At 45.3% G+C, this 27,594-nt stretch overlaps 1 protein-coding gene across 1 annotated transcript in view; it reads left to right on the top strand.

Moving 5' to 3' along the window:
* The first annotated feature begins 3,064 nt into the window (after positions 1–3,064).
* NYX (nyctalopin) overlaps positions 3,065–27,594 on the top strand; it is a 41,353-nt gene continuing 16,823 nt past the window's right edge. Inside the window, exon 1 of the mRNA XM_069203129.1 lies at positions 3,065–3,396. Within this exon, the coding sequence (XP_069059230.1) occupies positions 3,270–3,396 (127 nt within the window). The 5' untranslated portion in view covers positions 3,065–3,269. The remainder of the gene's footprint in view (positions 3,397–27,594) is intronic.

Consider the following 27,594-nt stretch of genomic DNA (forward strand, 5'->3'; position numbering starts at 1 on the left):
GGCAAACTAATAGGGTTCCATCATATCATGATTGGTTAAATAAACTGTCTAGAGCAAAGAAGGTTGAGGAGGCCTATACAAAACTGGTAGGGGTCTTAAAGAAATTCAACTAATACGAAAAGTGGGGTCTGTTTTTCATTAGTAATACTAGTGGGGATTGATAAACAACCCTGTTTTTGTTCTTGTTTTGGAGGTTACATTTCCACTGAAAGCCCTTTTAAGTATGAGTTAGGACTTAGGCCCTAGTAACACCAGGATATTTTAGAAGTTTTAATATTCCATATTCATTCGCATTTTATTAACGGCACTGGGTCTATGTAAGAGTTGGGTTTTTGGGGGGATTAAGGCTTCTTGTTGTCTTTTTGTGGCTATTGTTTTTCAATATTCCTGATATTTTATTTTATATTATGTTAAATTGTCTTAATGATGCATGACTATCCTTTATATTTGGCATTCCGTAGCATACCCGCACTTTATTATATTTCCAGGCACTTAATGCTTCATACTTCATTGGATCTGTTTATTTGCTACTGCGAACAATGCACAACCCTAGATTGCCAGCTCAGTCAGGAGATAAATACTTTGGCCCATATTCATAGGAAAATGACAGTGCGTGACACTGAGCCAAAATTGGCAGAGCTGTGCTCTGCCATTTTCACAATGCAGGGATGCGCCATATTTAATTGAATACGGCACAACCCTGTGTTGTCCCCTGTGCTGGCGCTAAATTTATCTGCCAGCATCAATGAAGGCATCCTTGCACCATTGTGCAAGGATGTCTGCGTTGAGGTGTTTGATTGTTTATGTGCGCGAAGGGGTCCCTTCTTGCACATAAACAATCACTAAGGACGAATGGCATTTCACACAGAAGTGCCAAAGCGTCATTTTGAAAGATTGTTTATGTCCAGGAAGGGACACCTCCCCGCACATAAACAATAATTTCTGGCAGTTTGCTCTTTCTATGCATGCTTCAGAATGCAGCACACATAGAAAAAGCAAAAAACGAGGGGGAATGAAAGTATTCCTCCTTCTTACACCTTGCTATCGCCACCCTTGAGGTGGCGTTAGATTTTGGCGCTGCCTCAGGTTTATGAAAATACGTAAATCTGGGGCAGCATCAAAATGCAATGGGTGTTGCTGTGGCACCCCCACAGCAACACCCATTGCACGCCCCTTCCACGCAAAATGGTTGCGTGTGAAGAGGTTGTATTTACAAGGTGGCGTTAAACTACAAAAAGTGGCTTAACGCCACCTTGTAAATACGCGCAGGGCATAGCGCCACCGGAGCGTCACATAAATAGCGCTAGGGGATGATAAATATGCCCCCTGGTGTTTAATATCCAATACTGCACTGATCCATTCATTGGTCTCGATCATTCTGATGCGAATTTTGCACAACCTCTGATTTCTAGCTCTGTTTAGTGATGAACAACATAAATAATGTACTGCTCTCGCTTCCTTTTAAAAAAAAAATATTTTTACCTTGTACAGGTCTACTCAATAAAAAATATTAAAATATTAAAATATATATACATATATATATATATTTATAAAGCAACATTTGTCTCCACATGTTTTGACCGTGTCATCGTTTTTATTTACGTCGTTCTGTTTGGAATTCACTCTAAAATGCCATTTTCAAAGTCATTCATAGATTCAAAATACTGACGATTTTTAAATTCTTGCTTGCACCAATTAGAGTTGCTTATAAAAATTCTTTAATCTCTAATCTATTTTTTGTGCCATTCTTTAAAAGTAGGTGGTATGTCCGATTTCATCACTGAGTGGCAACTGATCTCTCAACTAAAATAGATATACAAATTAATTTCTCCTTAGGCCTGCTCAATGTTCAGAATACACTAAAAGTGCTGATTCTGAGTCCAGAGGAACTTTGCATTCCCCATTTGCTTACTTAGAAAGTTAAAGATTTCTTCACAGTATAATTGCAGGTTAGTGGAGGGAAAGGCCATAAAGGCCATATGTCAAAATGTAGCCAATCACTCCAAAACTTTTTTTTTTTTTTCCATCTGTTGTGCAGTGGGAGAAGCATGTGCATTGAAACCTATTTTATGAAGGAAAGGAGGAGCTAAAGCATACATTCAGAATTTTAAAAAAATGTATTTGCTTAAAATTGGCACCACAAGTTTTAAAAAAAATGTAATTCAATATATATAACATGTCGATTGATAAATGGGTAACAGTGAATTACGGGGACGTTTTTCACAGAGGGGTTCTGAATGATATTAAGTAGTTATCTATAATATTATTCATAACCCGAGATTTAAAAAATCCACATATTTCACTTTTTACCCGTCCATAACTTGAATGGCCCCCGAAATCAAATGTCCCTTCTTTCACCTGCCACACAGGCGCAAAGAAGTACTGGGGAGCTATACGTAACCTGGCCCCTCCTCCCTAACCTAAATGCGAAACGAAATACCTTACCAGTCTTCTTTAAACAACCCCGACCACCTTCCCTGTCTCCCGTCCACCTCGTGCAGCTCTGCTTTCAGTGCTGCGCTGCGGGCCCTCGGGAAGAAGCAACATTAGTTAATGCACCGGGCTTCGTGCTCCAGAGGGAAAAACACACTACATGTTGGTGATTGTTGTGTTGGCTATAAATGCAGAGGGTGGGGTTTAAAGTATTCCCTACTTATTTTTGTCAATTGTATAGGAAACTTGAGTACGATTTTTCACGCCATCTTTGTCTATTTTACTTCTTTTTCAGAAAGCCATTCGGAAACGTTTGCAGTGTTTCACATATTTCCCACAGATGTGGACTGCCTCTACTGTTAAGTAAGTTTCACGAGAACGACTCTTCTACATCGTTCCTACGCGCTACTGCGGGGCCAGGGTACTCTTTCTGTCAGAGATGCGTGCGCAGAGGCGGGCATAAAGCAGATTGATTTGTCGCAATCTGTCTTCCCTGCTAGAGAGCTTTTAAAAGGCAACCCCGCGCTCCCATCTCTATTAATCCCTTATGTGGCACAGGAGATTTTCCTGTCATTAAGTGATAGCTTTTCTGTGACGAAAGATGCCAACTGCGCGGCGCGCGCAGCACCCAGGTCAAACGGTCTCCCGAACAGCAGGGGAAGCAGAGGCGCTTCGACAGTAAGCTGTATGCCCTTGAAAAATAGTGGCAACCCCCAAAACCCAGCATGTTACTTGCATAGTGAGTATTTCACATTTTGTTACGGAAAAATGCCAGCAGGTAACAGGCTAGCGACAGAAAGGGGGCGTCCTCCACTTCACGGTTGATATTTAGTGAAATGTCCCCAGTGCTGCAAGGCGTTTCTCTTTCTCCATCTGTTCCAGACACTGCCAGAAGAGAGTGTTTTCCAGCCCTGACATGCCACAGCGTCAAAGGCAACGTGATGTTTGCAGTAGTTTTAAATGGTAAGTTGACACTTTTCGGTGTTTTTTCCAAACAATAATACAACATTAATTGGTGTTAGTTTTAACTGCAAATAATTGGCATTGCTGCCTAAAAAGCAATTCAGATATTGTCGTGTTGGTAAGTGCAGTAATTTTAATATATTTTTTTGGCATGGAAAAGGTTTAAATCATCTGAGTGTATGACAACCTATTTTGCATTTTTAATTTATGAAGGATGTGCATTAGGGCAATGTAGTTGCGTCTCCAGAAGTGAATTTTAGTGGGGCACACATTGTGCCTCAGAGAAAATTGGCGGGTCCACCTACAGATATATACAATTATATATCTATATGTGTGTGCGTATGCACACACACACACATAAATATTTACATCTAGCTTTGTATGTGTGTGTGTGTGTATGTATATATATATATATATATATACATATATATATATACACATATATATGTGTGTATATATATTTATAGATATATATATGCCCACACACACACATACAAAGTCAGATTTTAATATTTTAGCAAACACCACTGCTTTGAATTGAGAGACAGTCGGACAAGTTGTCACTCCTGGAACATCAGTGACGGGGGTGGACGGGCATAAGTGCAGCACAAATGCGGGATGATTATGTAAAATGCATCTATGTTTCACTAGCGACGAGATATTTTGAATGCATCACAAATCGGCAGATTTTACTTAAACATATGATCACCAAAGTTTGTCCTTGGGGTCTGAATTCCCATATCCTGATTCACAGACTTAAAATTTGAGTGTTTTTTTTCCTTTGCCAGATCTAGTTTATGATGGAGGATATTCTGTGCATAGGTGATCCCATAGGAGACGCAGGAGGTGCCCACAGGATATGGGGTGAGCCCCACAGCATTTTGTGGTTATGTACAAACATTCCCAACAGTTTTTCACACCTATGCCCAAATGTATACTTTTTTAGCGCCGCATTAGCGCTGCTTTTTGATGCAAAAGCGGCGCAAACTTACAAAATACAATTGTATTTCCTAAGTTTGCTCGCCTTTAGAATCAAAAAATGACGCAAATGCGGCGCTAAAAAAGTATAAATATGGGCCCTAATTTGTACAAATATGGGTATAATTTACTAAGTTTTTACGCCATGTTTACATCACAAAAATTACGCGAATCAGCAGCAAATATTTTTCAACATATTTACTTTCCAGTGCAAAAATTGTTTTGCGCAGGAAAGTACCCTAAAGGTAACGCAAAGAAGTGAGAACCACTGCTTTGCGCTACTTAGCTTCAAGCGATGTTACATGGGTGGTGCATTGGCGCTCCTATGCAGCCACCCATGCCTTTTGATACAAAACCCTATCTACAAACAATAGAAAGCAGACATTAACAGGAGAAATGTTTTAATTTCTCCTTTCTTTTCCATCTTTACACGCGTGCTGCACTGTGCAGCACACATACAACGTAGGAAAAGTTTTAAACTGTGCCTATGCACAGTATTTTGTACTGGAAGGGTACCCTTCTAGTACAAAATCTATGCTAGATTCACGCACACACCTTTGCACTGAGGCGCAAAGGTGTGTGCGTGGCGCATGGCAGCAGATTTTGGTGCCAGGGAGAGGGGAGAAGAGTACCATATTTCTGTGAATATGGCGCAAAGGTGTGTGCGTTGCGCATGGCAGCAGATTTCTGTGCCAGGGAGAGAGGAGGAGAGTCCCATTTTTCTGTAAATATGGCGTTCTCCTGCTCTCTCCTTCTCACACAGCGCAGATTTTTTGACTGCTGCGCTGCTTGAGACTCTTGGAAATCTGGCCAGAAATGCTGACGACAATTCACAATTGCTGTGAAAGTTTTTTTTTTTAAAACAAATCTTTTCCTTGGGTGTAGGTTAATAATTTTCTACAATTCTGGAACTATGGAGAAAATAAGGAACAAAAAACTTGTAAAGTGCAACCCTAAACCAAAACGGGAAGATATTCCTACAGCAAAAGATTCAGCAGAGTTCAATTACGCTTCTCATACAAATCTGCGTTTTTGTAACTTTTCATGGGCACAGAAGAGAATAAGAATGAACATCTCTGCAGTTACAAAGTTATTCCTTTTTCTGTGATTGAGCTCCATATTTCTTGGCTATATAAATATCTCTACACTTAATTATGTATTGTAGTATTAAGTTTCATTTATTTGTATGTTTCTGGTTGTTTGTTAAACTCTTTTGCCTTTCCTACCTGTATTTCATACACTACTCTATATTGTTAAATATGAATAATGGTAATTAGACGTGCAGATTATGATTGTATGTTCACAGCTTCAGTTGATATGCTCCAATTCTATTAGACTCCTGAAATGTTAAGTTGTATATTTTGGGGTTTGTCATAATGATTGATTAATTGCCTTTAATTAAGTGCACTCTGCCTATACGTCTCTTGCCGCTTATCTAAAGAAATACCAAACAAGCATTCTCAATGCAATGGGTTTCACACTTGCTTGAGTTAGAGCTATTAGCGTTGTAAATTCCTAACTGGACTTTTCCTGCCATTTAAATTGAAAATGAAAAGTAAAACAGTTGACATAAGCGAGCCGATTCAAAGCGCCATGGCTGCTATGAGCATGAGTGCGAAGGAGAGACACAAAAAGAAAAAGAAGTTGACTCGCAGTCAACCGTGTCTGCAATCGTGCAATTATCCATGTAACCGGGGCAGTCTGCAAGGCGGTAACAAAACCTCCTCAAGGTGGGACAAATGTAAAGCATTTACCAATGATAACAAAGGCTTTTTGAAAGGCAAGCCCACAAATGAGTTAAAGTGTTGGGCGTGAGGTGGGCGTGGTTAAAAGCCCAGAAGACTTACAACAGGTCAAAGCACTTGCACGCTTGACATAAAAATGATGCATTTTAAGGGTTTTTTAAATAAAGGAGTCATTTGATGAATACTAGGTAGAGGAAAAGGACTTCAGAAAGGTTAGGCGGACATGGGAAAATGCCCACCCATCCATACATTTGACTTTAACCTTGGATTCACTCATCACCAATTTGTTACTTCCTGTTGACACTCTTGTTGGCACATATGGTGCGATTGTTTGGTTTAAGTAGGGTGGAATCATTTTGTGGCTACATTGATACCAATGGCATCCGATTTTGAAAATGATCCACTCCTTTACAAAAAGGCAGTGCTGATTTCATCTAGCTCGCTAGACATTGTCTTTTTGTTAAGCTCCCCATTTTGTCCTGACTGCAGCTTGTTGTGTGTGTTGACGATAATCTATTAATACACTAGGTGATCTGCATATAGGATGTTGCAGTAGTGACATCTAGAGTTGGCTATTACCCCTTCAAACAGGTCTTATGCTTCTAAAACAGTAGTGGCATTCGAAGCTGAAGCAAGCACAATTGATGATAACTATTTCTTATCACCCTGTTGATATGGACCTTTAGAAAGAGATCAGGTTCAAAAGTGAAACTGAGGTTTTTTACTTTCGCAGCGCCTAAAAAGAGTTGATTAAAGATGGTAGGTATAGCAATGGATAAAAATGGTAAAAAATCAGTTCCTTTCAAACACAAACTAGTACAAACAAATAATTTCCAAATGGGTACATGGATCTGCCATAATTACAAGATTGTCTATTCAATTTGGCCACGTAGCAATGGAATCCCTGCTTCTGAGCCTTTTATATTGGTTCTCCTCACTTCCAGTTGTGTTATTTTGAGGCTGATGGTTGCTCTTTGACCACCCCAGAGTGCATGGTTGTCAGCAAGGTGGGGTGGTTTTACATTAGGGTTTACATCGGATGTAGCATTTTAGGTTAATTAATTCAGATCTGTAAGGATGGGTGTGATATGGTTGTACGTTCTGTGGCAACAAGGGGTTCCACTGTCAGTGTGGGGGAGCACATTGGTTAGTGTAAAAGGTGTCAGGAAAATAAAATTGGGTTTTATTTTCCATATGAGAATCACCTATTGCCTTGCTGTTCCTGTTTTGTTGATAACGTGGGTCTTAAATGACAAGCGAGAGTCAAAGTAGAAGCTGGAACACTTATCCCAGTGTATGGGGCGTGGCGGTTAAACCCTCAAGGCATCCATGATTGAATTTGCTGGGCTTGTCCTGGAAGATATATCAGCTCTGTTTTTTGCACTCTGTAGACATTTAGGAGTGAGTAAGTTTGGGCAGGTTATGAGTAGGTTGCGTGCCAACAATACTCGGAGGAAGAGCTGGCTGTCATTGGCATATTGAATTGTGGTATCTGAAGGTCAGCGATGCCCTGGAGGCTCTGTACACTGACTGAAAAGGATGGGAAAGAGAATGAGGTATTTTGGGCCCCAGATGCAACTGTGAGTGAGGGGATCAGGAGCACTCCCTTTGGACTCTTTGTTGGCACCAAGAGAGGAAGGAAGACAATTAATGGAGGACGATTTGGGGATACCCATGCAGGATTAGACTGCATGAAGGATGGTCGCTGATATGTCCAACAGCGCATTTATGCGAAAATTCAAGAATGTGAAGGCAACATAGATCACCTGGGTTAAAGCTGTCTATGTACTGCACTGGGGCCAACATTTAAAAGGCTAAGGCCCTAATTACGAGCAGCCTGATTAATTGTGGTTTGCACTGAAACTGTTGTTACCGCACATATCTCAATTATGTGTTTTGTGATAAATATCGGCAGGTCAAACCTGTTGATGTTTATCTAGGGGAAAAAGGCAGCTATTTATCGGAACATGGGGATTTTAAGGGATAAGCACCAAAATCCACGTGTTAGTCTAAAAAAGCTGATAATTGTGTGGTATTCATAAGAAATAAATTCCGATTCAGCGGAGATGGATTTTATCCGGTGTGGTAACTATGAGGGATTTATTAGCTGAGATTAGGAGGTTGTTGCTGTCTTTCTAGGATTGCACTTGCAAAGCTACTGCCTTTTCTAAAAATGCTGCTGAATAATGTGTAAGGGGGCTTTGGAGGGGTACATGGAGAATTCCTAAGGATCTAGGTATGTTTTTTTGATGGATTGTTGATGTGGCAATGCCGCGAAAGATGAGGTACAGTGCTGCCCTTCTAAATGATTAATTGGTAGAGGCATATACTCTGCCACCCGTTGCAAGGCGGAAGGCTACCTTGGATATGAGGAGTGATTGTGAGCACAATTGGTATGCGGTTAGGTGTAGAGCCGGGGTGTCAAAAGATGTTATCCGACAAGTCGGCAAATCACTGGGAATCGTCCTGGGGAGTTGTTGTATCACTGGTCGTAGATCAGTGATGGGCAGTTGTATGTTGTTTCTCAATCAAAAAAGCACAATCAACACAGTGTTTTCTTTAAAAAAAAAGATGTTATCAGTCAGATCAACCTCATGTTGGATACCGCTGATTGTTTCTGCTTAGACAGTTTGTTAAATTAAAACAAGGTCTTATCATGTACAAAAAGCAGTTCGGAGGAAAGTCATCCTCATGGCTTTTGTTTGTGTTGTGTCATCCTGCCTTGCTCAGTTCTGACAACCCTCTGTGTTATTCTCCAGTGAACCTGATTTTTTAAAACATTTTTATAGCGAATATTTTCTAGTAAACAATACACAGTGCACACACAATGATGTTTCCAGCCTTCCGGTGAGGATTTCCCATTATTGCAATTCGGACAAGTCATCATCTACAATCGCTTACAAGAGTAAACCAATAGGATAATCTAATCATCAAACTCAGTGTTAATTTGTACATCGTTATCAACCTTGATGGTAACAAGCAAGTTAACAGGCAAACAATATCAAGGAAATAAACAGTTAAACAACTAAAAGGCGAAGAGGCAGATTCAGGCGATTGATTTTGTGGGGCAAACTCAAATGAGTGAATTCCAGGGCGTGTACCTGCCTGCTGGGCCTCTCGCCCCTTTATCTCAGTGCGGTGTTGGGGCTCCGCGCGGTCTACCCAGAGCGGCCCGGAGTCCCAGGAGGGCGGACGAGGGACCAGCTGATGGAGTCCTGAATACTCCAAAGGACAGGAGGAGGGAGAGGGGTGAGCTTTCAAATTATGAGGTATCGCAGTCTTTAAAGGGGGTCTGCTGTCATCTTTAGTGTGTTCTTGGAAGGCAATTGCCAATTTAACCCACCGTGCTTAGATGGGGCATTTACCGGAGCCCTCTAACCTCCTCCCTGTGCAGGGCCTCAGCCTCCATCTTAGCGCACTGAGGTACTTGTGTGCAGCTGTGAGAGACATGCAGCGAGAGAGAGATGTCCACTTCATGTGGATAGAGCGCCTAGCTCATTAAAGGCAAAGTGTGTGAACCTGGTAGTCAACCTTCCCATCTTGAGATGCCTGAATAGGCCTAAAAGGCAACTCTTTGGAGTAAAAAGGTATTGTCGGTCTGTCACTGTGGTCAGTATGGTACATACTTCACTCTAGTAGGAGGATATAGCGGGTCAGGTCCAGAACATGTGTGCCATGCTTGCAGTTGAAGTGAAGCAGAGGGGGCAATCGGCATTAGCCGTGTCGTATATTGTTTGGAGACATGCAGGATGTCAAGTATGCACTATTGAGCATGCTTTATTGAGTATGATGAATGTATTGGAACGTAGCATTCCGTGAAACTTAGGGCCTCAATTACTAGAAGTGGTGCAGCGTGGCGCAGTGCCAAAGCGGGCAGCGACGCATCACTTCAGAAAAGCAGGGATGCGTCATATTTAATACAATTGAATGTACCCCTGTGTTTTCCCTAGTGCTAAAATTAGCTGCCCAACACCAAAGAAGGCACCCTTGCACCTTAGTGCAAGGGGGTCTGCGTTGCAGGAAATGATTGTTTATGTACAGGGAGGTGCCCCTTCCTCCACATAAATAATCATTAATGGCGTTTTGCAGAATGCAGCACACATAGGAAAAGCAAAAACGAGGAGAAATAAGTATTTCTCCTTGTTGCGCCATGTTAATGCCACCCCTTTGTGGCATTCATTTTTGGCGCTACCTCAGGTTTACAAATCCTTGTAAATCTTGGGCAACGTCAAAATGCAATGGGTGTTGCAATGGAACACCCACAGCAACACCCATTGCATGCCCCTTTCACGCAAAGTGAAGCTTGTAAAGGGGTCAAATTTACAATGTGGCGTTAAGCCACAAAAAGTGGCTTAATGCTGCTTTTAAATATGGGGCAGGGCATTGCGCCACCGGAAGGCTGATAAAAGTGACATTCTGGTGGCGCAATGCCATTGTAAATGAGGGCCTTTGTGTTGGCGAATGATGGCTATATCTCATTCCTTCTGAGTGAGAGGGCTCGTAAGGTATGCATCCCAATTGGATCAGAAGTTTGATAAGGGATTCACTGTTCGATTTGGAGTCAAATGACGTGTGAAGGATACCTGTAACATGTAGTGTGTGTGGGTCTTCCTGTTGATAAATGAACTGGTGAGCACTGTGTCTTCATATATGTTGTATAAGGTGATATTCTTTTTTTGCCTGGCTGGTAATGTCCATCACAAATGTTCCAGCATGCACATACCCATCTCTTATCTCTCTCCCAGAAACTAGTGTACCTGATGGGGGAGGAGGTAGCAGGTCAGTCGCTTTGTTTGCCTGCATGGTTTCCCTAAATTTTTACTGCCTCTATACCACAATATTAAAATTAACAGGTTCTAGCAATGAACCCTTCATGTCTGAGTGGCAACATGTTTCAGCACTTGTAAAATGGCCACTAGCACTAACACACATTCATTAGGGCCTGAGGGCTTGGTGTTCTACAAAACATGCTGTGCATTGCCTGTAGGAAGCTGGCTCTGTATACACTATAGAAAAATGAGATATAGTGTGCACAGAGTTCAGGGGTTCCCCAGAGGCTGAAATAGATAATATTAATGCTCTAACTGTGCAGGGTAGTGTTTAGCATTTGTTGTACACACACAAACAATAGAAGAAACACACACTCAATGACTTAATTCCAGACCAATAGGATTTTATATAGAAAAATATGTTTTGTTAATTTATTTCTAGAACCACAAGATTCAGTTTGCAGGTAAGTACATAAAATAAAAGGTACTTTGCATATATATGATCAGGACTTTGAATAGAATCGACAATTAATACAGTTTTTCTTAAAATGGCAAAAAGCTATTTTAATTTAAGTGGACACTGCATTTTTCAATAGTTCCTGGGGGAAGAAAAGATAGTACAGTTCTGCAGGTAAGTATACAACTTACAGTTCTTATCTCTGGGGTGTAGGTAGTCCATCGTTGGGAGTTCAAGTTAGTCCCAAACACCCACCACCAGCAACACGAGGTCGGTCGGGTGCAGAGGTCAAAGAGACACCAAATTAACATGGGCTCCTATGGAGACAGGGGGCACTCAGAACTTGGTCTGCTGGCAGGTAAGTACCCGTGGTTTTGAAGAGCAGACCGGGGGGGGGATTCAAGAGAGCACTGGAGGGGCCCCAAGTAAGCACCAAACACGCACCCTCAGAGGCACTAGGGCGGCCCGGTAGAGGGTGCAAACAGGGCGTCGGGGTTTTCAATGCAACTCTATGAGGGGATCCCGGGGGTCACTCTGAGGCTGCAGGTGAGGAACAAGGGGGGGCTTCTCGTGCAAACCACCAGCTGGACAGGGAGGAGGGCTGCCTGCTGGTCGGTACTGCACCAGGGGTCGGTTTCTCCAGGGCCTGGGGGCTGCAGGTGCAATGGTTCTTCAGGCATCAGTTATCTTCGCCTGAAGCTCCCGGTCAGGGGGGTCGTCGGGATTCCCTCTGCAGGCGTCATCATGGAGGGGTCAACCCACGGTGTGCACTTGCTCACAATCGCCTGGCCACCCTCTCTTGCTGGGTGGACCACCTGGACACGGGCCATGGGCGTTTGGTGCACAGGGGTCAGGACTCACGCATCTGTATTGAGGTGGGAGTCCTTGGTGTAGGTGTCTTCAGACAGAGCCGCTGTACTCAGGAGTTTTTGGTCTTTTTGGGTGCAGGGCAGTCCTCTGGAAATGGCAGAGGTTGTTGGGCCCGCTGGACACGTTGCTGGTTTTTTTGCACGTTCTCTGAGGCAGGAGACAGGCCGTTAGGGCTGGGGCCAAAGCAGTTGTCGTCTTCCTTCTTCTCTACTGGGGGTTTCAGCTTAGCAGTCCTTCTTCTTCTTGTAGGTCACTAGGAATCTGGTGAGCTGGATTCAGGGAGGCTCTTAAATCCTAGATTTAGGGGTGTGTTAGGGGTCAGAGGGCAGTAGCCAATGGCTACTGTCGCTGAGAGTTGCTACACCCTCCTTGTGCCCACTCCCTTTGGGGAGGGGGCACATTCCTATGCCTATTGGTCCCTGTCCTTCAAACCAAGATGGAGAATTCTGCAGGGGGGGGTCACCTCAGCTCTGGACACCTTAGGGGTGGTCCTGGCTGGGGTGGTCACTCCTCCCTGTTTTCCCTAATTTTCCCGACGGACTTGCTGCCAAAAGTGGGGCTTTGTTGGGGGGGCGGGCATGTCCACTAGCTGGAGTGCCCCGGGGCACTGTAACCCGAGGCTTGAGCCTTTGAGGCTCCCCCCCAGATGTCACAGTTCCTGCAGGGGGAAGTGTGAAGCACACCCACCCAGGACAGGCTTTGTTTCTGACCACAGAGTGCTCAAAGACACTCACTCCATGTGGTCAGAAACTTGTCTGAAAGTTGGAGGCTGGCACAGACCGGCCAGACCTACACTAGCAGTTGGGCTAACATACAGGGTGCATCTCTAAGATGCCCTCTGTGTGCATTTTTCAATAAATCCCACACTGGCATTAGTGTGGGTTTATTGTGCTTAGAAGTCTGATACCAAACCTTCCAGTATTCAGTGAAGCTATTATGGTGCTGTGGAGTTCGTGGTGACAAACTCACAGACCATATACTAAATATGACTACACTGCACTGACAATGTCTAAGAATGGACTTAGACATTGTGGCCCGTATTTATACTCCGTTTGCGCCGAATTAGCGTCGTTTTTTTCGACGCAAATCCGGCGCAAAACTAACGCCATATTTTACTTTGGCGTTAGACGCGTCTAGCGCCAAAGTATGAGTAAAGAGCGTCATTTTTTTGCGTGAACGCCTTCCTTGCGTTAATGAGATGCAAGGAAGGCGTTCCCGTCTAAAAAAATGACGGCGACGCAAATGCGTCGTATTTATACTCCCGGGCAAAAATCACGCCCGGGAGGTGGCGGGTCAAAAAACCCCGCATTTGCGCCACTATTTAACGCCTGGGTCAGGGTAGGCGTTAAGGGTCCTGTGGGCTCAAAATGAGCCCACAGGTGCCCTCCCCTGCCCCCAGGGACCCCCCCTGCCACCCCTGCCCACCCCAGGAGGACACCCAAGGATGGAGGGACCCACCCCAGGGACATTCAGGTAAGTTCAGGTAAGTATAATTTTTTATATTTTTTTATTTTTTTTGGGTGGCATAGGGGGGCCTTATTTGTGCCCCCCTACATGCCACTATGCCCAATGACCATGCCCAGGGGACACAAGTCCCCTGGGCATGGCCATTGGGCAAGGGGGCATGACTCCTGTCTTTACTAAGACAGGAGTCATGAAATGGCGTCTGGGCGTCGTAAAAAAATGGCGCAAATCGGGTTGAGGCGATTTTTTTGCCTCAACCTGACTTGCCCCATTTTAAGACGCCCTAACGTCATTTTTTCCCAACGCCGGCGCTGCCTGGTCTACATGGTTTTTTTCCACGCACACCAGGCAGCGCCGGTCTGCTTGCGCCGGCTAGACGGCGCTAAATTTTTTGACGCTAAACTGCGTTAGCGCAGTTTAGCGTCAAAAAGTATAAATATGGGCCTGTACGTGCACATTGCTCATGCAGCTATGCCCTCACCTGTGGTATAGTGCACCCTGAATTAGGGCTGTAAGGCCTACTAGAGGTGTGACCTACCTATGCCACAGGCAGTGGTTTGTGGGCAAGGCACCCTGAGAGGCGTGCCATGTCGACTTTCTTTTTCTCCCCACCAGCACACACAAGATGCAAGGCAGTGTGCATGTGCTCAGTGAGGGGTCCCTTAGGGTGGCATAATACATGCTGCAGCCCTTAGACACCTTCCCTGGCCACAGGGCCCTTGGTACCATGGGCACTTTTTACAACAGACTTAACTGTGTGCCACAAAGCTACAGTTTTAGGGAAAGAACACTGGTGGTGGGGCCTGGTTAGCAGGGTGCCAGCACACCTTCTATCAAAGTTGGCATCAATACTAGGCAAAAAGTGGGGGGTAACCATGCCAACAGTGGCACTTTCCTACATTGCCACATTAGGAATCAGGGCAATATTTACATAGAATCCCGAGAACATTCAAATTGCATACTTTGAGACAAGAGCTCCTGCCCCAGAAGCGACTGTAGAAATAGTTAAATTATTCAAGAATGCACAGATTGGCATTTTTTGTATATCAGAATTTTGGTGGTTATAGGGAGGCTACTGCAGAGTCAATGAGTACCTATACTGAAACAATGCCTGCTATTCGCACTGTGAAATGCCTACTCGGCAAAAAGTCCTTTATGTGTGGAGAACAGAAGCACCATTCTTAATCAGTTTCCGGGACCCTTGCTTCTAAGACAACCACCCCAATGTCATATTTTTAACTTTTACGTATGAACCACCCTTGCCCAATTTTATGCAGGTCTCACGGGGATACTGAAATAGACAGAGGTAGTTAAAATTCATGGTAGGATGGAACTCCTAGGTAGGCAAGAGAAAAAGTTATAGACAGACATTATACAGATGGATGTTGCCCAGTGCTAGATAAGAGAATCCTTTGATGAAGCAAGCCACACTATGTGGGTGAGAGTTGGTCTTCCCAGGTGACTCGTTGGGCATGACATCTATTATAACAGTGACGAGAAAGGCTCAGCATCCTTAGGTTTCTGCACTCTTGTATGTTTGCGTTAGTCTAGGAGAGGACATGTATAAATCTTTCAGTTCCTCTCTCTCTCTCCCTTTTGGGTATGAGGGCTTCTGTGGGTGCCCTGTGGGCATCCTGCCACTGGAAAGTTGTATTGCGACTGGTAAAAAAAGATAGAGACACATTAACATTTTGAGCAATACGTGGGACGTAGTAGGAACTGCCCCACTGTTTTTTTATGCCCGTTCCCAACTTTAACTTAAGGGTCCAATCGGGCTATTAACTGGTCACTAGAATCCAGTTACTTTGATGATGACTGTACTAGTCATTAGTAGCCAACCACCTGGCCACTTGGATTTGAAGAAGCCGCCAAGGATTCCTGAATGAAGGAATACTGTTGTTTGAATGAAATTTCTATTTCAAGGCTATCAGTCTGTACTGTTGTTATGGTTGACTCCTTATAATCAGCAACATCCATGGATACCATAAGTGGCTAGACTGAACTAAAGTATCCTTGTCTTTATGCCATCATTCAGAAACCTATTTTTAGTGAGGAGGCCCACATGCTTCTCAGTATTACTTAGTGTCCCCAAAGTTTCCCCTGTAGATTATCTCTGGCTATAGGGATAGTTTAAAAATATAATTATAGCACCTTCCATGAGGCAACTATAAAATGTTATGGGTAGGACTTCAGCTCTTCTTATTGTCAATCTGTATCATATTTGTAAGTGTACTAGCTCACTTTAATACAATACAGTACTTTTTATGAACGAAAGCACTAACTGGACATTGAAGTTAAATTAAATTACTAAGCCCCTCTTCCTCCTAAATGACGCCTTTGCTGCTCGCCCTCACTACCCTTAGAAATGGTGTTAGTCTTTGGCGCTGTCTCAGGTTAATGATTTCTTGCAAATCTGGGGCAGCGTCAAAAACAATGGGTGTTGTGTGTGTACGCCCACAAAAAATAAAAAAATCTGGAATAATGGACAGCACTTATAATATTTAATGGAAAACACTTCAAATTAAGGACCTCATTTAGTAGGAAATGGCACAGTGCAGCAAGCAATATTGCAGAGCCAAGCTGAGTTATTTTCAAAATGGCAGGATGTGCTGTATTTACAAGAATACGGCACATCCCTCTGTTTTTCCCTGTGCTGACGCTAAATCAGCTGCCCAGCACCAACACAGCCAGCCTTGAGCCAATGCGCAAGGATGCCTTCTTTGCGGGGGGTTATTGTTTATGTGCAGGAAGGGACACCTTTTGCCAATTTAACAGTTCTAAGATTAAACATTATCACATCATGAAATTTCCGCCTATAGCGTGTTCCTATTCTGAAACCTATAAGAAATTCCTGTTTCCTAAGACACAAATCTAATATTATCCCTTCACATCTGGACTCTATTTGGAGATGTTTAAGATGAGCTCCATTTACCATGAATGGTGTTCCTTACTGCACAAAGACAATTCTGATGTAACATTGGCACCCTTGCACCATGGCGCAAGGGTGCCTGTATTGGTGCTTGGCAGCCACAAGTGGGCCAGCGCAGAGAGAGAGCAAGAATGCACCCTATGTTAGTAAATATGGTACATTCCTGCCTTCTCCACATGACACTGCGCAACAAGATGCCTTGTCGTGTTGCGCTACGTCAAATCATGATAAATCTGGGCCTCGGTCTGTTCAACCCTCTACCCCTTTTCTAGTACTTCACAAAACAAGAGGAAGCTTGCAGAGATGCCAAATGAGGTGAGAAAGCTGGCTTTTGTGTAAAACTACTCTTCCCATGCTGGAAAAATAGGCACAGTATACGCCCTGACATAGGTTCTTCATCGGTCCTTTCAGTCCGAGAAAGGCCATGGTGAAGTCAAAGAGATTAGTCAGTTCATAGTCACTAGTTCACGCACTCGTGCTTGGTTAGTTTCGAACCTCACTGAGATCAGACAGGAATGTGCATGTTGTGAGGGAGGTTCAACCCATATAGTTTCAGCAGTCACAAGAAATGCTCAAGCAACTGTTAGAGCACACTCTGGTCTTGCATAAGCCAGAGAAGTATGGTGTATGAGAGAAGTCTGTGCTAATGCACATCTTCGAAGTCTGAAAATCTTTATTAACAAAATATAATAATCCGGGAATCCCAGTGTAGGGTGCCAAGATGACCCTGTGAGCATAAAGCTAAAAGCACACGTATACAGAATGCAAACATGTTTTCATACATAGGGCACTATTGGAGATCACATGATTAAACCAAAACAAAGGACAGTATAGGTGCAGAAACTGAAATCTTAGGATAGTACAGACTCGACCTACGGGTTGATAAAAGAATACAAACTTTCACAGCTGAGCAAGCTATTTGAGAATTCTAGTCTACGATGCCAGACATGAGAGTGAGGCTTGACATGTCAGAGATGAGCACAACTTGCTAGCATTGAGCAAAAGTATGGCTGGCACTACTGCAGTTAACGCTCAGACAATATATATTTCTAAATTCCACAGGGGTAATAGATCACCTGGAGGCTGGGCTTCCAACACCTGCTAGTTTACAGGGAGCTTGAGCAGTATTTAGGGTCAGTCCATTCTTCACTGCATCTCCACAGCCTGTGCTTGGAAGACCTCACCATAGTATTAGTCACCTTTCTTGAAGGGAAGTACTTCAGAGCCCCACCAGAGTTGCCTATGTGTCAGTTTGCCCTACCAATTAAGACCTGGGTATGGGATCCGTTTTCATAATGGAAATGCTGAGGGGCAGAGTGTGGAGAAGTGAGTAGATCATGTGATACCCTGACACAACATTAACATTTTACCCAGCACCAGGTGGACTTTGTATAGGACAGAATTGAAGTCACTTGTACAGCACTGAATCTAAACTGGGTGGAGAGGAGCAAATCAGAATGTACTGTGCCAAGAACTTCTGTGTATTTTCTGAGAGGACCTTTATCGTGAGAGGTGCTGCTATTAAGGCTTTCTGCTGTCGGCCTAACACTACATCTCAACCTGTCAGCACTGCAAAGAATGGTGACAGGACCCTTTTAGCTTGCAGTGGGCTGCTGGTTACTTTGTTCCCCTGCAGCCTGGATCCAAAGAGTAGTTGCCTCCATAACACCTGCTCATCCTGAACTGTTTTATCACCTAACAGCAACTCATCACTGATGCAGCTGTCTATACAAGGTTTTCTGTCTGTACTAGTGAGAAGCCGCTGGGAAACCCAACTCTGCCAGGAGGGGACAGGTGTTTACCCTGGGAAGGTCATTACCTCAATCACTGAGAGAAGACAAGGCATTAAGAGAAATGGGTAAAAGATGGGTTATTCCTGGATCAATATTCATTTTGGTCTCATGGGTGACAGTGCAACATACACTACTCAATAGCGATAGGATAACTAGGCTGATGGTCTGGGTAGATCTGACCCTCAGTTTGTGTGATGCATGAATGTGACTGGTCATGTTGATGGATGAGAAACTTGGGGGCATATTTATGAGCCCCTAGTGCCACCTTACGCCACATTTGAGGCATTAATTTAAAAGCAAATGTGGCATTAAGGTGGCATTCCTCACGCGCCACATTTACAAAGTGGTGCAATGCTTGCATTGCACCACTTTGTAAACCCTTGCAACACAATATGCCTGTGCTAGGCATAATGTATGCAAGGGGGGCGTTTCCCCTTTAGAGGGGCTGAAAAAATGGCGCAAGGAAATCGGATTTCCTTGCACCATTTCTTTCGGCACTTTTAACGCCTGCTCAGAGCAGGCGTTAAAACGGGGCTTCCATTATTTAGAATGGGCCCTTATGTACTCTGCCGGAGTAGCGGCAACATTTTGGCGGTACTCCTGGAGAGTACATCAATAGCGTAACATAGAATGACGCAATTGCTCCCTACCCTGCGCCACAGTGCGCTATATTTTAAATACGGCGCACACATGGTGGCGGTAGGGGGATGCTAAGGGGCCCAGGGAAAGTGGAGCTGCACTCATTGCAGCGCCACTTCCACGAATCTACCCCTTGATGTCTACCTGGAGATGAAATATTCTAGGAGGGTTACTCACTTGAAGTTAACGATTGCAATCAAAATGGATAGTGCTGAAAGGAGCACTGTCTGCTTCAGCACACTCCCATTGGTTATCACAAGGAGGCCCACAGGCAATATCAGACACTAGGGATAGGAGAAAAAGTATTAGGTTTCCCCGTAAACGTATTGGATAAGGTATGGGTAACACCCTAAATCTCCGGTCGTCATTTAGTGTTTCCTGCTAAATCTGGTGGCAAAACGTTGATTGCAAGGGGCTCCAATAGCAATATTTTAACCTTGTTCTATTCCTGGAGATCTGGTACAGAAAGAGCCCTTAAATGTTCTGCCCTTGCGGGATGACATGAGGACCTTGTTTATGTTATCTCAGAAGATAGTCCCACACTGTGACTAGTATAATGAATAATAGAAATTAATAACAGAACAATAATTCCCCCAGTGTCCTGGAACGAGATGTGCACCCTCTGGAAAACCTCGTTTAGGAAGAAGCTTCAAATACTCAAGTGAGGTAAAGCTTAGATCACGATTCAGACTTATTAAAATTACAATTTTCCACAGGGTGTATTACATAAGGCCTCAGCTTTCAATGTTCAGTTGATTTCCCACATCGGAATGCTCTAGAGGATGTGTCCAGGATGGTAGTTACTTCTGCCGTGCTTTATTTGTACCAGTGTTTGCTGGTGCTCGAAACTGGCACTTATTTATGAAAATAAATCACATAGTAGAACACTTAATTTATTTTTCAGCAGAGCTCATTAGTAGGGTGTTTAACAATTCATTATAGTAAAGAGACAATAATAAAATCAGCCCTTCATGCTACCTCGAGAGCCTGAGGTGATATGAACTACTAGTACAAAATGCCACACTTATTTAATTGTACTGTTTAATAGGTAATTCTGGCACTGGCAGCAGCATTGGCAGGAGCGATGGGTGGTGTCAGCTGCAGTGTTATACTGTCATAACCCCTTTCAGAGGGCCACGGGGAACGCAAGAGCTAGTGGGCCCAACCATGGGAGCTGAGGCCTTTTACTCCTGATGTCCCAGGGCCAAACTTACTGTGGGCCCTGAGCAACTGAGCCAAGTACCCCTTCAGCACTTGACTCTCAGTAGTAGAGTAAATCAAGCATTACAAGGTTTCTCGAGGAGGAAGTAAGTGCAGCAGGTGAACACAGCTCCCAATCGAAAATATGTTCAATAGCGGCAAATAATGTTTGTCTATTCAAATACTTGCTTTTATGAAAAAGGAGTATTTTTATTCAATCAAAAAGTGAAATACGGCATATACAACAATACAGTCCCCTGAACTAGGGCTCTAGTGTTCGATAGGAAGGTCCCTGAGTCTCATTCCCCTATCACTATCGGTAGTGGTTATTTTCCATTCACTATTGGCAACATTCAGATTAAGCCCCCCCCCAGTCTCGGATTTGCACTTCAACTCTTTTCAAAAGTCAAAAGTGTTCCAACAAAGTGCTATTCGGAACTAACCCACTCCTGCAGGAATTATGCTTCATGGAAACCCCCTTTGGCATATGGGGGTCACTGACTTCACTCTGTACATGATCTTTGGCCGGATCAGAATGGCAGCAATGTTCATGGCGGTCCCCTCTGACATAAAGGTTCGCCAACTTCACTCTGCACACAGGATATGCCACCACCGGTGTAACCATGGCTAATTTCACAGCAGCCCCCTCTAGCATATGGGGACGCCATCATGAATCTGCATGCGAGCAACGGCCCATCAGTCCAGCAGCTGTCTCCTCACACCTCTCTACAGGGATCCACTCATCTGGATCTCGGACCCACCCAAGTTCTTTCCTCTTTCTCACAGGGCACACTGGTCTTGACAAGCAAGCAAGCCCCGGTGCTCCAGGTGTAGGTGGTCTTGGATTTCCTTGGGTAAAATACCCCCTCACTGTAGGAAAGTACCTTCTTTCTTGGCATGGCTACCCCCTTTTTCTGCCTGATGTTAGTGTGCTTGACTGTGTTTACTGGTATCCTGCTAACCAGGACCCCAGTGATTATGCTCTCTCTCCCAAAACTCTGTATTTCACCCACAATTGGCACACTGGTGCCTCTTATAAGTCCCTAGTATATGGTACCTAGGTACCCAGGGCATTGGCATTCCAGGTGATCCTTATGGGCTGCAGCATATATTTTGCCACCCATAGGAAGCCCATTCAAAGGATTCCACAGGATTGCCATTGCAGCCTGCGTGAAAAGGTGCAAGCACCCTTTCACTGCCATTTACACTGCACCAGGTCACTTATAAGTCACCCCGATGGCAGGCCCTTCAGCCCTGAGAGCAGGGTGCAAAGTAGCTGTGTGTGAGGGCACCTCTGCACTAGCAGAGTTGCCCCCACAACCTCCAGGACCATTATCCCAGACTTCCTGAGTGCGGGGATGCCATTTTACGCGTGTACTGGACATAGGTCACTACCTATGTCCAGCTACATAATGGTAACTCCGAACTTAGGCATGTTTGGTATCAAACATGTGGGAATCCTACCCCAAGGCTTTTGCAAGAATTGGTTGTGTGATCTCATGCACTCTGGGGGTTCCTTAGAGGACCCCCAGTATTGCTATTCCAGCCTTCTGAGGTTTTCTAGGCATCCCCAGCTGCTGCCACCTCACAGACAGGTTTCTGTCCTCCTGTTGTTTGAAAAGCTCGAGCCCAGGAAGGCAGAACAAAGGATTTCCTTTCAGAGAGGGGTGTTACACCCTGTCCCTTTGGAAACAGGTGTTACAGGCTGGGAGGGGTAGCCTCGTCAGGCCACTGGATCACTTTGAAGGGCACATTTGGTGCCCTCCTTGCATAAACCAGTCTACATCGGTTCAGGGGGCCCCAGTCCCTGCTCTGGCGCAAAACTGTACAAAGGAAAGGGGAGTGACCACTTCCCTCTCTATCACTACCCCAGGGGTGGACTTCAGAGCTTTTTAGGGTCTCTCCTTTGGGTGGTTCCTCAGATTCGGATTGCAAGACTACAGCATGAGTCCTCTGCATCCTCTACTTCGACTTCTCACTGAAGGAACTGCATCTGGACCCTCCAGGAACTCTACAAGCTGCAACAAAGAAACAGGATGCCTTCTACAACATTGTATCTCCAACTCCTGCCAGCAACTGCAACTGCTTCCCGGGCGTGCATCCTCTGAGGACAGCCCGTCTTCAGCCTGCACTAGAAGAACCAAAGAATCTCCATTGGGGTGAAGGAGTCACTCCCCTGCTTCTGCAGGCAATATCTGCTATGACAACTGGCTGCGTGAATCCCCTCTCCTGCTGAGCTGCATCACAGGTGGTGGACTGAAGTGGACCCAGCGGTTCTCTCTTCCAACTGTCCAACTTTCGTGGAGGTAAGAGCTTGCCTCCCAACGCAAGACAGTACCCTTGTGCACGGCGTGGTTTGCAGCTGCCAAGGCTTGTTGACATCCTTCCTCCGAGACCTTCATGCATCTTGTAGCTCCGGCTCCCAGCACTCTGTCCTGCGACGCACAGCTTCTTGAGTGGTACTCCAGCGGCGTGGGAGCCTTTGTCGTAGTGCTGCATGGAACGTTTTCGCAACTTCCTTGTCCTCGTGCTGTGGACTCCTGTGTGTGTTGCCTGGTCATCTGTGGACTCTCTGAGTTGCTGAGAGCTCCCTCTGACTCACCCTCCTGGGTAGAGTCCCCATGGTCCTTCCTGGTCCTGGGAAGCGCCATTTTCTGCTAACCGCAAGCTTTGCGCGTGCCAAGACTTGTTCGGCGGACTCCGACGACGCAAATCTGACTGCAATCCTCCATCACTTGCATCCTCCAGGAATCTGACTTCGTCTTCTTGGGTGCAGTACTGACTTTCCTTCTTCACCGGTGGTTCTCCTTTTGCACCTTCATCCAGATTAGCAGGGGCTCCTATTCTTCCTGGACTCTTCTGTGCTTCTAGGACTTGGTCACCTTCTTCCACAGGTCTTCTTGTCCAGGAATCCACTCTTGGGGCCATATTTATACTTTTTTTAGCGCCGCATTTGCGTTGTTTTTTGACGCAAAATTGGCGCAAACTTACAAAATACAACTAGGCCCATATTTATACTGTTTTAGTGTTGCATTTGCGTAGTTTTTTTACACAAAATCGGCGCAAACTTACAAAACACAATTGTATTTTGTACGTTTGCGCCGATTTTGCGTCAAAAAACGACACAAATGTGGCGCTAGAAAAAGTATAAATATGGGCCTTAGTTTCTTGCAGTCTCTTCTGGGTTTTGCATAATTCTTCTTCTCGTTTCTGTGTGTTTTCTAGGAAACTTACTGTGATTTACTCCTGCTTTCCTGGACACTGGGGTGGGTTTTGATACTTACTTTTGGGGTTTTCTAGTACTCCCAGCTCCCCTCTACACAGTACACTTGCCTATGTGGGAGACCGACTTTCGAGTTCCACTTTCTTAGTATATGGTTTGTGCTACCCCTAGGCCCATTTCTAACTATTGTGATTTTCACTAATTGCACTGTTTTATAACAGTTTTTATGCCTATTTCTGCATACTAGTGTATAAAATGTGTGTATTACTTACCTCCTAAGAGACACCTTCCCGCACATGAACAATCACACCCCTCAACACAGACATCCTTGCACAATGGTGCAAGGATACCTGCTTTGGCGCTGGCAGCTAAATGTAGTGCCAGCGCACAGGGAAACGCAGGGGTGCACCATATTCAGTTAAATAAGGCGCATACCTGTGTTTCTAAAGTGACCCGGCGCTGTCAATTTTGGCGCAGCACCGCGTTGCGCCACTTTTCAATAAATCTGCCCCTGAGTATTTTCTTTCATGTGTGTGAGTACTGTGTGACTACTGTTGTATTGTATTAGCTTTGCATGTCTCTTAGATAAGCATTGGTTGCTCATCCACAGCTACCTCTGGAGAGCCTGGCTTCTAGATAGTGCCTACATTTCACTAATGAGGGATAACTGGACCTGGTTTAAGGTGTAAGTACCATAGGTACCCACTACTTACCAGGCCAGCCTCATATACTCAACCAGCTGGGAGACTGACAGGCCTTAGCCCCCAGCCTTAGTCACAGGCAGAAATCTTGCAGAGCTTCTTCTCCTGGCATAACCTGACTAGCTGCTTGACAGTTGCCAATTGTAGGGGCCTCAAGCTTCCATTATTATAGTCCATTTCCAGACACCAAATTTCACTTAGGGTCTGATACTCTGAAGGTTTTGTTAGGGGTCTGCTTCTTTTTGAAGTGCCCGCTCCTCTGCTCGGCCCTTCTTCCAAAAAAGCACCCTGTCACAGGAGGAAGGACGCCAAATTTGATTGCCCACAACACAGGCCATGGGAGTGAGTAGGGGTTCGCACTTGGATGTCAGCCATAGTGATATGTGCCTCACAAGGTTATCCCATGGCCCCACCCCTACTCTTGATGAGATGTGCTCAGGCCCCTTTCCAGAGACCTGTCCCTGAATCAAAGAGCACCTTTTGTATGCAATGTCTGGCTCTTCTTTCTCCAGTGTGTGTCCCATCCAGCTCACAGGAAGGCAGCAAATCACAAGTCTGTTTGGGTGGATTCGTTTACCTCTTTGTGCTCCTCAAGTTCAGCCATGGGTCTCCCAAAATGGAACCCAAAGTTTCCATGTAATGTATCATTCAAAGGCACACGTACACCAACCACATGCATACAACAACACATACACTATACATTGCTACATAATAACTTGTTGTATGCCATGGGTGAATTAAGCCCACAGCATTGGAACTTTGCATGAGTGAGCTTTTATGTAAGGAAATGCCTCTTTGGCATGGTTACCCCCTGCCTTTTTGCCTTTGCTCATGCTAAGTTTTGATTGAAAGTTTGCTGGGACCCTGCTAACCAGGCCCCAGCACCAGTGTTCTTTCCCTAAACTGTACCTTTGCTTCCACAATTGGCACAGCCCTGGCACTCAGATAAGTCCCTTGTACCTGGTACCCCTGGTACCAACGGCCCTGATGCCAGGGAAGGTCTCTAAGGGCTGCAGCATGTCTTATGCCACCCTGGGGACCCCTCACTCAGCACATGCACAATGTCTCACAGCTTGTGTGTGCTAGTGGGGAGAAAAAGACTAAGTCGACATGGCACTCCCCTCAGAGTGCCATGCCAACCTCACTGCCTGTGGCATAGGTATGTTACCCCTCTAGCAGGCCTTACAGCCCTAAGGCAGGGTGCACTATACCACAAATGAGGGCATATTTGCATGAGCACTATGCCGCTAAAAGTGTCTAAGCAAAACCTTAGACATTGTAAGTGCAGGGTAGCCATAAGAGTATATGGTCTGGGAGTTTGTCAAATACGAACTCCACAGTTCCATAATGGCTACACTGAAATCTGGGAAGTTTGGTATCAAACTTCTCAGCACAATAAATGCACACTGATGCCAGTGTGGAATTTATTGTAACATGCACCCAGAGGGCATCTTAGAGATGCCCCCTGAATACCAACCCGACTATTAGTGTGGGGCTCACCAGTTTCTGCCAGCCTGCCAAAACCAGACGAGTTGCTGGCCACATGGGGAGAGTGCCTTTGTCACTCTGTGGCCAGGAACAAAGCCTGCACTAGGTGGAGGTGCTTCACACCTCCCCCTGCAGGAACTGTAACACCTGGCGGTGAGCCTCAACGGCTCATCCCCTTTGTTACAGCGCCCCAGGGCATCACAGCTAGTGGAGATGCCCAGCCCTCCGGCCACTGCCTCCACTTTTGGCGGCAAGGCTGGAGGAGATAATTAGGAAAACAAGGAGGAGTCACCCACCAGTCAGGACAGCCCCTAAGGTGCCCTGAGCTGAGGTGACCCCTGCCTTTAGAAATCCTCCATCTTAGTTTTGGAGGATTCCCCAATAGGATTAGGGATGTGTCCCCCCTCCCCACAGGGAGGAGGCATAAAGAGGGTGTAGCCACCCTCCAGGACAGTAGCCATTGGCTACTGCTCTCCTAGACCTAAACACACCTCTAAATTTAATATTTAGGGGCACCCCAGAACCCAGGAAATCAGATTCCTGCAACCTGAACTACAAAGAAGGACTGCTGACCTACAAGCCTGCAGAGACGACGGACTACGACAACTGCTTTGGCCCCAGCACTACCGGCCTGTCTCCTGAGTCGAACACCAGCAACCAGCGACGCATCCAACAGGGACCAGTGACCTCTGAAGCCTCAGAGGATTGCCCTGACCCCCAGGACCAAGAAACTCCTGTGAGCAGCAGCTCTGCTTAACAACAGCAACATCTTTGCAACAAAGAAGCAACTTTTAAAGCACTCACTCTTCCCTCCGGAAGCGTGAGACTTCACACTCTACACCTGACGCCCCCGGCTTGAGATCCAGAGAACCGACACCACAGGGGGGACTCCCCGGCGACTGCCACCCCGTGAGTAGCCCAAGATGACCCCCCTGGGCCCCCACAGCGACACCTGCAGAGAGAATCCAGAGGCTCCCCCTGACCGTGACTGCCTGTAACAAGGGACCAAACACCTGGAACAAGCACTGCATCCGCAGCCCCCAGGACCTGAAGGAACCGAACCTCAGTGCAGGAGTGACCCCCAGGCAACTTTCTGCCTAGCCCAGGTGGTGGCTGTCCCGAGAAGCCCCCCCCAGGGCCTGCCTGCACCGCTAGAGTGACCCCCGGGTCCCTCCATTGAAACATATACAAAACTCGACGCCTGCTTTGCACACTGCACCCGGCCGCCCCTGTGCTGCTGAGGGTGTGTTTTGTGTGGCTACTTGTGTCCCCCCCAGTGCTCTACAAAACCCCCCTGGTCTGCCCCCCGTGGACACGGGTACCTACCTGTGGGCAGACTGGAACCGGAGCACCCCTGTTTTCCATAGGCGCTCATGTGTTTTGGGCACCTCTTTGACCTTTGCACCTGACCGGCCCTGAGCTGCTGGTGTGGTAACTTTGGGGTTGCGTTGAACCCCCAATGGTGGGCTACTTATGCCCAGGAACTGAGACTTGTAAGTGTCTTACTTACCTCACCATCTAACCATTATTTACCTCCCCCAGGAACTGTTGATTTTTGCACTGTGTCCACTTTTAAAATAGCTTATTGCATTTTAACAAAAACTGTATATGTTATTGCTCTAATTCAAAGTTCCCAACTTACCGGTGTGGAGTACCTTGCATTTTATGTATTTACTTCAAATGTTGAACTTGTGGTTCTTAAAATAAATTAAGAAAATATATTTTTCTATATAAAAACCTATTGGCCTGGAGTTAGACTTTGAGTATGTGTTCCTCATTTATTGCCTGTGCGTGTACAACAAATGCTTAACACTACCCTCTGATAAGCCTACTGCTCGACCACACTACCACAAAATAGAGCATTGGAATTATCTAATTTTGCCACTATCTCACCTCTAAGGGGAACCCTTGGACTCTGTGCACACTATTTCTTACTTTAAAA

Source organism: Pleurodeles waltl, chromosome 8 (genome assembly GCF_031143425.1).
Source record: "Pleurodeles waltl isolate 20211129_DDA chromosome 8, aPleWal1.hap1.20221129, whole genome shotgun sequence".
NCBI lineage: Eukaryota > Metazoa > Chordata > Amphibia > Caudata > Salamandridae > Pleurodeles > Pleurodeles waltl.